The sequence below is a fragment of the Symphalangus syndactylus genome, chromosome 1 (genome assembly GCF_028878055.3).
Source record: "Symphalangus syndactylus isolate Jambi chromosome 1, NHGRI_mSymSyn1-v2.1_pri, whole genome shotgun sequence".
Classification (NCBI taxonomy): Eukaryota; Metazoa; Chordata; class Mammalia; order Primates; family Hylobatidae; genus Symphalangus; species Symphalangus syndactylus.
This window is the reverse complement of record NC_072423.2, coordinates 23,226,766-23,242,520: the sequence shown is the minus strand read 5'-3', so window position 1 is coordinate 23,242,520 and position 15,755 is coordinate 23,226,766. Positions and strand designations below refer to the sequence as shown.

The following is a 15,755-nucleotide window of genomic DNA, read 5'->3' as shown; positions in this document are numbered from 1 at the left end:
AATGAAAAAAGTTAGTGTGCATGTTTTCCTAAATAACCAGATTCTGAAAACCCTCTCCATGATCATCCCTATCATGGTTCCTGGGAACCCAGGGTTAAGTTTTGTGGACAATTGCTCATTTCCCTCAATTAGGACTTCTTCAAATCATTTTCTTCTTATACTATCACTTTAATGTTTAGTAAGTGGCTTTGTCTCCCTGTTCTTATAATTTTGTTATAAAATACCTCAAAACCTCTCTATGCGTCTTCAGTGTGTGTGTGTGTGCGTGTGTGTGTGTGTGTTTTTAAAGATGCTGGCAGGAATCCATAAAGGAAATGGGTAGGAGATAGCCCTGAAATTTTACATCCAGAAATGCCAATGCTGCCATCCTTTATGGACTCGCTTTTTTTTTTCAAAAAGATAAATCAATATTTAAAGCTGATGATATAATTTGTACTTAATTTTATTCCTATTTTAATTGTAAATCAGATATCAATATATCTGAGATATAGCACTGAACTAAGAAGACTAAGTATGTGTCTCATGTTCTTTTAGAAAATTCTAATGCAGCTGGAGGAATATTTGGCTGCAATTCAATTTCAGAGTTAATATAGAGATATAGCATTCATCATGTTGTAAAGCAGAAAAAAAATACCATCCTAGTTATCTGCTAAGGAGAGCTGGAAAAAGTCAAGAAAAGACAGCCTGCAACACTGATCCTTTGTTTGGTGCTTCAAGTATTAAAATTGGTAAACTCACCATACTCTGTTGCAGCTTAACTGTCATTTCGACAGTTAAAAATAAGGAAATATAGTAACTGGATCTGTCACAAGAAAAGATGTATTGGTCTCAATGGAAAAAACCTCCCCTGAAAAATTAAAGCTTCACTTGACACAGTGGGTTCTCGGGTTGTTTTTGGGAGACATGATAAAGAGCAGAGTGGAGTCAGTCATAAGTTTCTGACTCATTACATGGAAGCCCCAGAGAGCTGATTATTAACTAAAAATGGAATACGGTTCTATCCCTGAAGTTGTGAAGGCAAAACAAGAAGCAGAATGGAAACACAAATTTCCCCATTGACGCATGTGGTCCAAACGCGATGCTCACGGGCAGGTGTCTTCCATAGTTAACTTGCTCATGGAATGTGGTTGATTGCCCAAGAAAATCATCCAAGTCACTCTCAGTATATTGCTACAAATGGCCATACCAGTATGTCAGGGAGATTCCCTTTCTCGCATGTTTAAAAGGGCGTTTGGGGAAGTAGTCCTTACCCTAAGCTATTTTAGTTTAGTTAGTCAAACATTTATTGAAGTCTCACATATAACCCCACTATAATCTTGCACTACAGGAATCAAAGCAAGTACAAATTTTGCCAGCAGATACTATCTTTTCTCTGCACAGGTTAAAGTTTATAATCTCCAGAGGAAAAGAATAGTATCTGGTCCCAGAATTTTGACCTGCCCAGCTGCCTGCAGCAAGTTTGGGGCGAGGGTTATCCTCTCACTTTGATTAGACTCCCCACTTCTGCTCCCTTTTGCTAATATCTAAGCACATTACAGTTTTCTTCAGGTAAATCCTACCCTTCACTAATTGGAAGTTAACAAGGAGCTACACCTGAGAGGTCCCTCTCCGATAGAATGATACGGCAGGTAAGGGATGGTCACAGGGGTGGTGGCACCTATGAGAAAGTCCCATGGCTTGGAAGAGAGAGGAATAATCGTTCAATCCTTATTCACACTGAAGGACAGATGGGTGTATCTTTTGTCTGGCAAATGGAGGGCAGAGAAATAGTGCTATAGCATATATAGAATTGGGCATATATCAGAACAACAAGTGACAATCTATAAAAATATGTTTTTAAGTGAAAACAGCTTTGTTGGCATTTTGAAAGTTTTACAGTCTCCATTTAAATGAACAGACCACAAGCCCAAAAAAGTCCGAAGGCAAACGCCAGTGTTACAATGGACTGTGAATTTCTGTAACTAGCATCGTAGAACTGTCTTGATAAATAGAACAGTAATATAACCTCAAACCAAAACAAAACAGAAGCTTCTTTTTCCCCTCCTCAAAGGAAGAGCCCCTGCTCTGGTTCAAAACCTACTTGTATTTTTTGGCATGTAAGAGTTGTTTAAGGAAGATAGTTCTTCAGATTACCCTGTTCCAGTCAGTCTAATCGGAGCCTTGATTGTCTTTTACTTAAAAAGAATTAATGAAATGCTTTAGAAATTGTAGACTGGTGTTTATTAAGTCTTCTTAGTATGCATAAATAGTGCTTAGTGGGTTAATATTTAACAAGGGAACTCCCCCTGCCTTTCAGTTCTCTTAAGCATATGTCTGTGTTATACAGTATTTTTCAAAGTATCTACATTTTGGCCCTATTTAAATTAGGCCTAATGCACACATGAACAGCCATATGGTCAGAAATAACGTTCTTAGACCAAGACTGAAGTACATGCAAAATAACTTATAGTTATTTGCTTTTTCCCTCTAAGTCTCTGAGTCTAGGACCATGCTTATCAGGCTGTACGGTAACTACGAGTTTATTAAGACGCCTGCAACACTAGCCTGTGAGTTTATCCAGGGCAGAGGCAAAGCTCTCCTTCCCGTGCCTCCAACCTAACCCAAGGCAGGACTCATGTAAGACCGGCAATCACATCTGTGGAATAACTGTCAGTCTTCGGATGATTTTCATCATTAATCTTGCTTAGACATCAAACATTAAGGTTGCTTAAGCCAAACCAAGAGGCACGAAAGAGAAAATTCAGAGTGGAGTAAATTCACTGAGTGGTCTCCTACATGTAGTTGACAGAAAGGATGACCAGATTGAGAAGTTACTGTTATACCTGAATAAGGTGATATTAGATTACCTTAAAAAGGTTGAACGGAACCTTTGAATCTCAAATACAATATATCTCTGGGGGAAAAAGAAAACTTCCTACTTGTACACTACAAAGACAGTGTTGTTTTCTAGCACAAATGCACTTCTGCTGAGATACTGCTTTGCTCAACTACTGCTAAGACACAATGAGTGACCTTAGAAAAGGGTGCGGAGGTATGTTGGGTGGGAAGAACCACTGTTAACATGCAGCACCCACACACTCGCTCATGAGTGGGCGTATCATCCCTCCAAAAAGCACAATAGGACTGGGAACAGAGATAAGAAAAAACAACAAGAATTTTGCTTGCCTTTTTTTTATTTTTAATTTATGGCTTTCTGTTATCTGGTATGCTGTGTGGCCTGATGACATTTAAGTAATCTGAAATGTACCAGTTCAATCAAAGATTGCTAAAAAGGGCAATCCATTCTCATTACAAAGTACAGCTGAAAGTAACAGAATGCACAAAAGAAAGCCATGTTTTCAATGGACATTAAATAGCAACAAAATAGAAAAGAGAACTCAGTTAACTATAAAATTTTATGAAGGTCCAGAAACAATCACACCACAGCACATGACTGAAAACTCTATGAGAAATAATGTGTTTTTTTCTACTAAATAAATTATTGAAAGGGGTCATGTGATTCTTGCAGGCAGAAAGATGCACTTTCCCAAGGAAAGTTCATCACGAAATCTATTATTTAAGACTAGATCATCTTCAAGCTATTTTTAATCCTATCGTTTTGCTGCCAAAATTGGCCATAAGCAGCCAATCCTCAGACACTAGAAAAATGATGCTCTTTCATGTAATTTGTACACTGGCATGAGAATGGTATTGCTTTCCAGTTAATCAAATGTTTTGCTGGATGTGGACTGCATTGAGAAAGGAAAAACTGCTTGCTGACTAATGAAAAGGCAGCTGAACTCTACCAGGTGTGAAGAAGTTCCTGTCTTCCTAAACCACCAACACCAAAAGGCCAAAAAGTAAGTAGGATTACCATCTTGTCAATAGAATAAAGCCAATCTCCTACAATCTCTTGTCTGAATCATCTCATTCTTCTAGTGGTTCATATATCACTCTCTCCTAAGACATGAAGCGGAATGTCATCACAGTTCCCAGTTTAGAGGGTCACAGATCTCCATCACCTGCCCAAAACTCAATCCCTTGCCTGCAAGAGTCCCTTTGTCTTAAAGAAGCTGCAAGGTCAACAAAGTCATTTACAGAATTTAAACTGTGTTATGAGGGGATAAAATAATAACTAACAGAGCTATTAAAAGAGCTAATTCTCTTGCCTTTAATTGAAGAAGAAAAGCTATCTTACTTTTTAATGGGACCAGTGATGCCAATATAAACTGTATAACTACTATGAAAAATATTCATGAGAAGACTGGGCTTATAGTTAATCTACTTGCTTGCTATCTCTCCTTCATCCCAATTTATGTCTTCCTAAAGTCAGACCACAATAGTGGACACCTGGGAAATACTCAGTATTCCAAGTAACACTATAATATCTTTAAGGCCACCGGAAGGGGACAATGCAGAATCCATCCCAGGTAGCAACTCTTCCTAAAAGATGCCACCAGGAACCAAGGATGGTAGCCAGCATTGCTAACTTTAATGTGCACACAAACCACATATTCTGACTCAGTAGCTCTGGGGTGGGAGCTGAGCTTTTGCATCTCTAAGAAGTTCCAAGGGATGCATGTGCTACTGTCTATAAGCCACACTGAGCAGCAAGGTATCCACATTTTCTAGAATTGCTGCTCTCTCACTGCTTCCTCTGTCCTGCCTCTCTCTGGATGCCACACAATGCCTTATTCAGACCTAGGAATAAAGCCACACTCCACTCTACAGCCAATTACTTCTTTAGTTTTTATTTAATTTGTGGTCTTCTGGGACAATCTATCAGAGGCTGATTATTCCAAGGACCTGATTTCTCCATGTTATGGAATAGAAAAGTCAAACAGATTTCCTCAGTCTCACAAGGTTCTGATTTTCTAGGAGCAGCAGCAAAGAAAAAGAAATGACTTGAAGTCTAAAGCCTGGAGTATTCAGTGTAGTATTCAGGAGATGGGCTAATCTACTGAGCCCTGGGGACAGTGCAGATTATTGTCACATGCCAAGAAAATATGGTAGCTCTCTTCTGAAGCTTTACCATTCAGACTGCTTTACACTATAAAATACAACATATTATTAGAGATGTAACCCCAATTGGTGTAAATCTGAAGAAAATCTCTGTATGCCAAATGCCTAAAATGACTTTTAGATTAATAATGCACATTTGAAATGATAGGCAAATCATTCATCATTGTCAAACACTACCACTTCTATTCCAAAGTGTCCTAAGAGTGCATTTTGTGGTATATATATTTTTTTCTCTAAATTCTTTTGTTTTCCTATATAGTCACCATCTATGCATTGTTCTGAAAGCTATTACATATTTTACCATCAACCATCTGTGCTTCTACATGATTTATTTTTACTAGAAGCAGGTTTGTCAAAAAATTTTTATTATGTTCCATGGTATGTCATTGTGGTTTGGTATCATAAAACGTAGCCTCTACATTTATCAACCTCAGATACCTGTTGACCACAAAGATAGGTCTACTATGAAAACTCTGTTTTACAAAAAGAAAAAAGTGAGCCTTTACTTAAAAAGAAACTTCAGTTACTGAGAGGGTAACACACTGAAACTCAGCAACAAATATTAAGGTTGTATCTTAATTTCTGTCATAAATGTGTGTCTCTGTTTCCCACGGTTTTATTAACTTATTTGATAGATACCAGTTGCCACCTTGGATTTATTTCAACTAGAAAGAAAATTTGTAAATGTGAATTTTTCATAAAAATATGAAATAGTAAAACTATTAACTCGGTTTTACTTTGGTTTAAAAGGATTCTTTTGGAGTCTGGAAGTCCCAACCTCTTTGGTTATAGTGATTAAAAATCAAACCACCTACTTAACCAAATATTTAACAAAAATATTCTTTTCACCCTTTAGCAAATTCTTCCAGAATTACTAAAGATCTGATAATGTGAGATCTCAACAAACAATTCGAGAAGAGGATTTAAATTTTAGAAATTTAAATTGGGGTATTTTAGCTAATCTTACTTTTAAACACCAAACAGTGGTATCAATATTTTGTCAACTTTGGTCAAATAAGATCAGATGTTCACATCAATCATCTACTTTTCTTGGCTTTTTCTATATTTGGCCTCTTAATATGAGCACACTTTGTAAAATGTAATAAAAACATGTAGTGTGCTTCTTGACATCTAATCCACTTGCCGTCATTTCTAGGCTTTTTGCTCCTGTTAGGTCCTATAAAATAATGACACTAGTCATTCTCCCAGGAGGCTATAAAAGGAGGCACTGAATTGCATCCTGTTTTTCAAAGATAACTCTTCAGATTAAAACAAAAAGTGTAAAAAAAAAACTTCAGACAAGAATTACTTTTTCATAAATCCATAATTTTAGATACGAGATATAGATCTCCATTACAATCCTTGACTCTTAGGAACTGCATCCCCCCTCAAAGAATCTCAGAAAAGTACAATTGTATAATGATGAAAGCTCTATCTAGCACAGTACGAGAAAAAGATCATCTCACAAATGTTCTTCAAAGCCACAGGTATCAATCACTTCAACTAAAGTAAGGGTATGAGAATCCACAGCTAAGAATCAATTCTTCTACACTTTACATAGATACCTAGATGCAAACTTTTTTCAGGAGACCACAAAATTAGGTCGATTCTGGGTGGTGAAAAACTAAAGATTCTAACATTCTAGTAAATTGGTAAACCATACACAAATTATAGAATACAAAGAATCCAGCCGATGCAAATTCTGTCACTGACAAAGTAGCAAAGCCATAGCCTAATACTCCTCAAGATACCTCATCACGCCCACTGGCAACATGGCACACACTGGAGATTCCAGTCCAAGGACTTTGGAATGTCAACTTAGCTCTTTACAAACACAACTAAGTTTTCTAGGAAAAAGACTTACATTGGTTTTCCTCTTTTGGAAAATTTTACCGAGTGACGATGCCCTTGGTCTTCTGTGGAGTCTATTCTTCTAATCGGATTGTTCTCAAATTTTATTGTATAAGGGGCTTGTTTCAGGGGAGCTTGTTTGGGATGCAGACTGTCAAGACCCAACCTGGTATCTGGTTCATAAGCAGTCCCTGAAACCTCCCCCCGGTTCCAACAAGCTGCTCAAGCCAGGAAACGGTGGTCCTGGGGACTCCTGGACCTTTAGCTTGACAAACACTGAAGGGGTACCATTTACCACCACATCCTACTGGATTACAGACACTAGATCTTTGGATCTTCACGACTAGCAAGCAAGTTAAACACTTGTAGATGGCAGGCGTTATCGGTCAGGTTGGGAGGGAACGCTTTGTCCAGAGGAAGAGGTAGGGACGCCGGGAAGCAACAACCCTGATTTTATTTCGCCGGCTCCACAGCCTCCCCTTGCCCCAGGAGCCCACCCGCACTCCAACCCCTGCATCTCGGACCTGTGGCCTCAGCCCGGACTCACATCACCAAGTGCACCTACCCAGCCTCCGTTATCCTGGATCCAGGTGTGCAGGTGCCGGTTCAGGTACTCAGTCATCCACAGGGCGATGTTGTCCACCAGGGGCGACATCTCCCGGTTGACGCTCTCCACACACATGACCCCACCGAACTCAAAGAAGGCCACAATCCTCCCCCAGTTCACCCCGTCCCTGAAGAGCTCCTCCACCACCGTGGCAAAGCGTCCCCGCGCGGTGAAGGGCGTCAGGTGCAGCTGGCTAGACATCTCGGCGAAGTCGCGGCGGTAGCGGCGGGAGAAGTCGTCGCCGGCCTGGCGGAGGGTCAGGTGGACCACAGGTGGCACCGGGCTGAGCGCAGGCCCCGCGGCGGCGCCGGGGGCAGCCGGGGTCGGCAGCGGCGAGGTCCTGGCGACCGGGTCCCGGGATGCGGCTGGATGGGGCGTGTGCCCCGGCTGGGAGGAGAAGATGCCCGGTGCGGGGGCGGCCCCCAGGGGCGCGGCGCCCACATCTCCCGCATCCCACTCGTAGCCCCTCTGCGACAGCTTATAATGGATGTACTTCATCACTATCTCCCGGTTATCGTACCCTGTTCTCCCAGCGTGCGCCATCCTTCCCAGAGGAAAAGCAGCGGGGGCCAATGGCACCTCTCGCCCCAGCTCCCACCCCACGGCCCCCAAAGAAAGGAGTTATAATCCAGCTATTTTATTGGATGTGCTTTGCATTCTTGGACGAGGGGGTGTCTTCAGTCACGCGGAACACTTGATTCTGGTGTTTCCCCCTTGGCATGAGAAGCAGGAAATTTTTATTCCAATTCCTTTCGGATCTTTATTTCATGAGGCACGTTATTACTAGCAAGTACTGTTAATATCAGTCTACTTCCTCCGTGATGCTGAAAGGGTTAAAGAAAAAAACAAAGTAATAAGTAAAAAATCAGGTGCGTTTCCCTGTATACACTGAGTCAAAGCAGGGCATACACACTACAAGTAACATGGCTAAAAAGAATGTATTAAACTGCCTGGAAATTAAATTTACTCGAATGCACTTTAAGTAAAAAATCTCAAATGTTTCCATTGAAAGTTACATTAAACCAATTTCCTGTGCAGAGAACTTACTTGTATATTTTAAGAACAGCATGATCCTCTGTCAAGTTTCCTTTTTTTAAAACCAAAACAAATGCATAAGGCAACGATCCCATCAATCTTCAGCACTCTCCGGTTATAGCTGCTTTGAAACTTCCCAATGAATCAGGAGTCGGGGGGAGAGGGAGTAAAAATTAGGAAGATTTCCAGATCGATTCCCAGACTTCTGCCTCACAGAAATGTCAATCCGCAGGAATCCCAACCGGAGATCTCAAGAGCTCGAGAGAAAAAAAGGCAGCGGCGGCGGCAGATGAATTACAATTTTCAGTCCGGTATTCGCAGAAGTCCTGTGATGTTTTCCCCTTCTCGGCAATTTACACGCGCGCACACACGCGCGGGCACAGGCATGAATCTCTATCCACTGGACCGCTTCACGCCTCCCCAGGAGAGAGACAGGGGAGAGGGGACGATGAAGGAGCCGGGGACGGGGGCAGGAATCCTCTTCTGATTAAACTCCGAACAGCAAATGCATTTTCCGAAAAGCTGCTGGATAAATGAAGGCAGGACGCTCCTGGCCCGCCGGTGCCGAGAGCTAGAAGCCCGCGCTGTGTGTGGTGCGGCGAGGGGTGGGGAGAAGGAGGTGGTGGCGGAGGGTTTTATTTTTTCCCTCTTTTCCTAAAAAGGATGACTGCTACGAAGTTCTCCCCCCTGGACCCCCTCTTCCGCTGCACCCCACCGGCGCACCCCGCCTCCGGGCTGCGCACCCTTTCTCCTCCTCCTGGTCCTGCGCGGCGGCGCTGGCGGCGGCCGCCTCCCGGAGCTCCTGCCGCGCAGCCCGCTCCGAGCGCTGACGGCCGCCGGCGGGGAGGGCCCGGCGCCCCGGCACCTTCGCTGGCAGCGGCGGCGGCGGCGGCAGCGCGGCGGGGCCGCGGAGAGCGGCGGGCGGGCGGCGCGGCGGGCGGGCGGACGGGCGGCGCGGAGGGGCGGGCGCGGGAGGAAGGGGGCGGGAGCGGGGCGGGGGTGCCTGTCCTCTTACTTCATTCTCTGCACAGCCCGACCGGTTTCCTGTGCGTAACGTCACACGGTTCATTCAAAAAAAGAAGAAAGAAAGAGCCCTCCTCTGAGCCACCCGACCGCCCCCTCCGCCCCGCTCCCTGGCCCGGGTTAAAGGCGCCGCGGCAGGCCCGGGAGTGGCGCGTCCTGCCTGGGGCACATGGCGCACGGGGCCGCGGCCGGGGAGGGCGCGCCCGGGCCGGCCACCCGCCTGCTCCGCTGCGCCCGCGGGGCCCGGCCGGTGGGTGGCGCGGCCGGCGTAGGCCTCCTGCGCGGCCGCGGCGCGGTGGGTGTGCGCGGGGCCTTCTGCTCAGGCCTGCGGCGGGCCGAGCGCGGACTTGGTGGTCGCTGGGGTCCGCGACGGGGTGGGGGCTCCCGGGGAACCGCACGCGGCCGGGCCGGGCGGGCGACAGAGCGCGGAGGGGGGCGGCTGGCGGGAGGGTGCGCCATGAAAACAAGGGCTGGAAAAGCGCCGGGAAACGCCTGGATCCTTTCTAGCCGTGTGAGTGTGTGTGGAGTGTGTGTGTGTGTGTGTCTCGCCTGGACCTTTTCTAGCCGTGTATGTGGGTGTGTGTCGCCTGGACCCTTTCTAGCCGTGTATGAGAGTGTGTACACGCGCCTACACACACAGACACACACACACACACACGTTGTGTTACCGGCGCTTGGCCGCGGGGGGAAGACCCAGGCCAATGCCGCCCCCACCGCCCCCAGCACTGGGACCTCAGCGCTGCCCTACTGTGAAGAGAGGAGACTCTGCATGTTTTAAGCAATGTCTAGGGACGCCCCGAGCGTGGTGTTTACTTTCAAGTGGCTCCCTAGGTGTCCGCGCACTACGCACGCACGCGCATCCCCGCCCGTGTGCACCTGAACACCTAATCCGTGGCCCAGGCCATGCAGAACTCAGCGCTCCAGGGAAGGGGTTTATCAAGGGCTTTACGATAGTTTTAAGTCAATGTTTTCCCTCTGTCCCTAACACCTTTTACACTGGTTTAGTGCTACACGATGAGGAGTTCCATATAGTAACTTTCAGGCCCACCGTCGTAACGCTGGGGTGGGTGGGCTCCTAAAGGTCTCCACCTTTGCCTCGTAGCCAATCCTAGATGGCCGCACTTTCTCAAATGAGGTATGTAGATACACACATACACATTCACACTCGCAGACGTGTGTATGCGCAAGCAGACAGTTTTAAATTAATCAGCATGAATAGCCCCTAGCAAAAAAGGACAAGAGGACAAACAAGTTGCACATGTGTATTTTTATCTCCAAGAGTCTTTGACAAAGCACCAGGAAAAAAAAAAAAAGGTCTAGAAGCACAGCGGCTTACTCAATAGGGCTCGAGTGCAAATATATAGGGACACTGGATTATTGGGGTCAAGAAAGATGACCAATGAGTATTACAATGTGTACAAATAGGCTGTGACTTTTTTTTTTTTTTTTTGAGACGGAGTCTTGCTCTGTCGCATCATCGAGACTGGTGTGCAGTGGTGCCATCTCAGCTCACTGCAACCTCTGCCTCCCGGGCTCAAGCAATTCTGCCTCAACCTCCTGAGTAGCTGAGATTACATGTGCACGCCACCACGCTCTGCTAATTTTTGTATTTTTAGTAGAGACGGGGTTTCGCCATACTGGCCAGGCTGGTCTCGAACTCCTGACGTCGTTATCCGCCCGCCTCGGCCTCCCAAAGTGCTGGGATTACAGAAATGAGCACTGTGCCTGCCTGACATCTTTTTTGTCTCATTTTTACTCTAAAATCAAAACATTCTTTAAAAAGCCAAAAAAGCACGCCAAATTATGATTTTTTTTTTTTTATTTTTACTTAGTTGGTCTTTTTTTTTTTTTTTTTTTTTAAGAGATGGCTTTTGCTAGGTTGCCCAGGCTGGACTCGAACTTCTGGGCTTGAAGGATTCTCCCACCTCAGCCTCATGAATAGCTGGGACTATACGCACTGCCATCTCTCTCAGGTGTTTTTATTTTATTTCTTCATTTATTGTATCCCATCAGCCCAACAAGCCAACTTCTCTCACATAGGAATGGGTGCCTGGATACAAATTTCTTATCCAGGCAAGAGGGGATGAAAGGAGATCCTCCTTCTTGCCCTTCTGATGGTTGAGACAGAGTCCCTTTTATGCGCGTGGGAGGTGTTCTGGTCTGGATAGACGCTGGGTATAGATTGACCTAGAATATATGTTCTCACATAAATTCATACCAATTCCACAACATTATGGTTTAGAAATCTTGAAAGCGTATTTTAAAGCCCCAAAATTACCTAAGAGGAACTGAAAGGCTTCAAGCTCCTAATACTCAGCGTATGAGTGAGGAAATGATAGGACAGACCTGCAAAAGAAACTGTACTTCTGCAAAGGGGGCAGCCAGAAGGAAACGGATCCCCTATTCCCCGAGAAAGAAAAGCTTACTGATTTTCGTCTTCCTTTGCTCCCACAGAGCCTCACTCTATGGATTTTCCCAGACTAATTCCTTATGTGGCATCTTGGCTATAACCAGTCTTGAGACAGGTCTGTATTGCAGTCTTTGGCTAGGGGTTATATTTTCCCTGGGAATGTTCTAGATACTCTTTCAAATGAGTGAAACCATTCCTGTGTTCAGATTCCATGTTTATTAGATTCCATTTTAAAGCATAAGGGCGAGTATTCCCAGGAAGTATGTGACATTGACTATTGTCTTTGGGCAATGCTGAGGTGGGGGAGGGAACACCAGCCTGAGGCAGGAGCAACTGGATTTGAATCCTAGATCTATGCCTGAGACCTTCCAACAACCTTACAAACATATGCACAGTAGACTTTTCACTTTCCAAGATGTTTTCCACTTGTAAGAGCCAATGGATGACCCTTTTGGCAGCTTTGCCTGGTTGGATTCTACAAGTAGCGTGGCACCAGGAAGAGAAAAAAACCAAGATGCAGGGAATGGAGATTGTATCAAGAGTCTGAATGGCCTGTGTTTTCTTCCCGTCTTCATTCCCCAGGCCACCAAACAAAAAGCTTTTGATTGCCAGTTTTCGCCACCTACTGGTTGTTTCACGGCATTACTCTTCATCCATCCAAGAAAGTTCTTTTATCCATCATCAGTATAAATGTTCTCCAAGTTTATGAAATTCAAAAGGTACATTATTCTCACATGAACATACTAATGTTTAATATAGGTATGTATTGGCCAGGTGTAGTGGCTCATGCCTGTAATCTCAGCACTTTGGGAGGCTGCGGTGGGTGGATTGCTTGAGGCCAGGAGTTTGAGACCAGCCTGCACAACATGACAAAACCCTATCTCCACAAAAAATACAAAAATTAGCCGGGCATGGTGATGTGTGCCTTTAGTCCCATCTACTCTGAAGGCTGAGATAGGAGGATCACTTGAGCCCGGGAGGTGGAGGCTGTAGTGAGCTGTGATCACGCCACTGCACTGCAGCCTGGGTGACAGACTGATACCCTGTCTCAAACAAACAAACAAACAAACAAGAAAAGAAAAGAAAAAAAAAACCGTGTGTGTGTATCAAATCTTCCCAGCTAGTAAACTTTTCATTGAAAATGTGGGTAGAATGAGACTATTAACTGAGGATATTGATAGCTAATAGGTCAGATGGAAGAGTAAACCATAGCCCCAACCTGAAATGGAAATTAATCCATCGATAAAATGAGCTGACTAGAGAGAATAAAAACAAGTAGTCCATATAGTTTGCATAAAAGAAAAATGAGGCCGAGTGCAGTGGCTCACGGCTATAATCCCAGCACTTTGGGAGGCAGAGGTGGGCAGATCACCTGAGGTCAGGAATTCAAGACCAGCCTGACCAATATGGTGGAACCCCGTCTCTACTAAAAATACAAAAGTTAGCCAGGCGTAGTGGCAGGCACCTGTAGTTCCAGCTACTCAGGAGGCTGAAACAGGAGAATTGCTTGAACCTGGGAGGCAGAGATTGCAGAGAGCCAAGATCATGCCACTGCACTCCAGCATGGGTGACAGAGCGAGACTCCATCTCAAAAAAAAATAAAGAAAGAAAAATAAACTGCTTAAAAAATAACTTCTCAGCCGGGTGCAGTGGCTCACGCCTGTAATCCCAGCACTTTGGGAGGCTGAGGCGGATGGACCATGAGGTCAGGAGATCGAGACCATCCTGGCCAACATGGTGAAACCCTGTCTTTACTAAAACTACAAAAATTAGCTGGGCATGGTGGCTAGTGCCTGTAATCCCAGCTACTCAAGAGGCTAGGCAGGAGAATCACTTGAACCAGGAAGTCAGTCAGAGGCTGCAGAGAGCCGAGATCGTGCCACTGCACTCCAGCCTGGAAACAGAGCGAGACTCTGTCTCACAAAAATAATAATAATAATAACTTTTCATGGGCTTAGATTAGCAATCCAAAATGCCAGTTTCCAATTTCAAGAATCTTATACATTATAAATTTGTGTGGTAAGTAGTGCCATGCTCTTTCAAATGGTTTGCATACATTGCCAGCAAGCATTATATAAGCCCCAGTCATGCTTTTTTTTTTTCCCAATCATTTTTGCTTCAGAGCCTGTCTTCTGCCATAAGTGATCACATCCAAGTCATCCACTCTGTGCCTGAAAGTCATTCTTGTCATAACCAGGAAACTCTCTTGGTTTCTAAGTTAAGCCTTGGCTTAACTTAGAAATCCACCTAACTTAACTCACCTAACTTAAGTGGATCCTAAACCTAAAAACAAAACAAAACAAAATCGGAATAATTGAGCAATAATCTTTGAAGCTAGGCAATGAACTACAAATAAATCATTCTGCTGTACAAGTTTAATAGTGGGCAAATAATATTTACTTTTGGTTTACAATGGAAAGCATAGGAAATTCACTTGTGATTTTTTTGCCATTTCTAATCAATAACTTGGTGTTTAAAGTGAAATAAGCTAAGGGTAGGAACTTGTCAATTTTTCGAATGCCTACTGCTCTCGTTGGACTGAAACTGCAGTGATAGAACCAAACAAGGTATAATAATACCATAGTACTGGGAGGGCTAGGTGAATAATTTACATTCTTACGTGTAATAACTAACTTTTAGTCTCTTATGCTATTTAGCACAGAGCACATCTTCAAGGTATTAACTGATAATGAACCCAATTCTAAACTTTAAGGTTAATATGTTTGTTTCCTAGAGCTGCCATGACAAAATATCACAAACTAGGTAGCGTAAAACAACAGAAATTTATTCTCTCACAGCTCTGTGGGCTGGAAGTCAAAAAGCAAGGCGAAAGCAGACCCATGCTTTCTGTGAAGCTCGGGTACAGTCTGTTCTTGCCTCTCCCTAGCTGCTGGAGGTGGCCGGCAATCCTTAATGCTCCTTGGCTTACAGCCTCATCACTCCAGTCTCTGCTTCCGCCATGACCTGTGGGATTCTGTTTTCTCCCATTCTTCTGAGGTCACCAGTCATAATATTGGATTCAGGACCATCACAGTCACCTCATCTTAACTTGATTGCATCTGTACAGACCTTATTTCCAAATAAGGTCATATTCACAGGTACTGGGGGCTGAATTTAAATATCTTTTGGGGTGACACAATTCAATCCATCACAATATGTATCTAATATGACATTTTTAAAACTAATGAGGATCGTTGACTCCAAGGCCTAAAGACTCGGCAATATTAGAACTGAGTTTCAAGGGCTACCATGACCTCTTTAAAGCTAAAATTTGGCTATTTCATATTTCCACTCAAAGTTCTTGAAAACCTAAAAATCTTAAATCTTCACACGGCATGATCTGGCCCAAGCCTTTGCCACCCCCCTCCCTACCCCTCGTCTCTTCCTTTTCCCTTCTTGCAACTATATCCACTTTTTGTGGTTTCTGGAATATGTCAAGGTCTCTCACGTCTTTCGCTTTTGCACATCCGCCGGTCTCCCTGAACTGTACCCAACTTTTTCACCTGGCAAATTCATTTCTCTAGTTTTGGCTGAAGAACTTCCTCCTCTGTAAAGGCATCCCTGCTGTTTCTGGGCCGTCTTAACATTCCTTCTGTGCTGCTAGAAGACATTTGGTACAGGGGCTAGATGCCTAAAAATCAGAATCAAGATTCTCATCCTGGCTTCACCATTGAGTAGCTATGACCTTGAGCCAACTATTTAAGCTTTCAGTGCCTGTTCCCCCATTCGTAACATGGAAATATAAGTAGTACTATTCTTAGGGTTAGCTTGCGATTTCATTGAGTTAATACATGTAAAGCACTCACAAGTGACTGTCACCTGTTTTCA

General features: G+C 44.2%; 1 protein-coding gene across 6 annotated transcripts in view; it reads right to left on the bottom strand.

Annotated features, from left to right (window-relative positions):
* The window catches only part of BCL2 (BCL2 apoptosis regulator), a 200,981-nt gene extending 191,357 nt beyond the window's left edge, over positions 1 to 9,624 (bottom strand). For 3 of the 6 annotated variants that reach the window (XM_063638999.1, XM_063638937.1, XM_063638975.1), the window contains exons 1-2: positions 8,507 to 9,615; positions 7,418 to 8,283 (exon numbers count right to left, since the gene is read on the bottom strand). In XM_063638999.1, the coding sequence (XP_063495069.1) occupies positions 7,418 to 8,002 (585 nt within the window). In that variant the 5' untranslated portion in view covers positions 8,003 to 8,283; positions 8,507 to 9,615. Of the gene's footprint in view, positions 1 to 7,417; positions 8,284 to 8,506 lie in introns of all 6 variants that reach the window. The other 3 variants (XM_055297114.2, XM_063638884.1, XM_055297125.2) reach the window with 3 other exon arrangements.
* Positions 9,625 to 15,755: the final 6,131 nt, after the last annotated feature.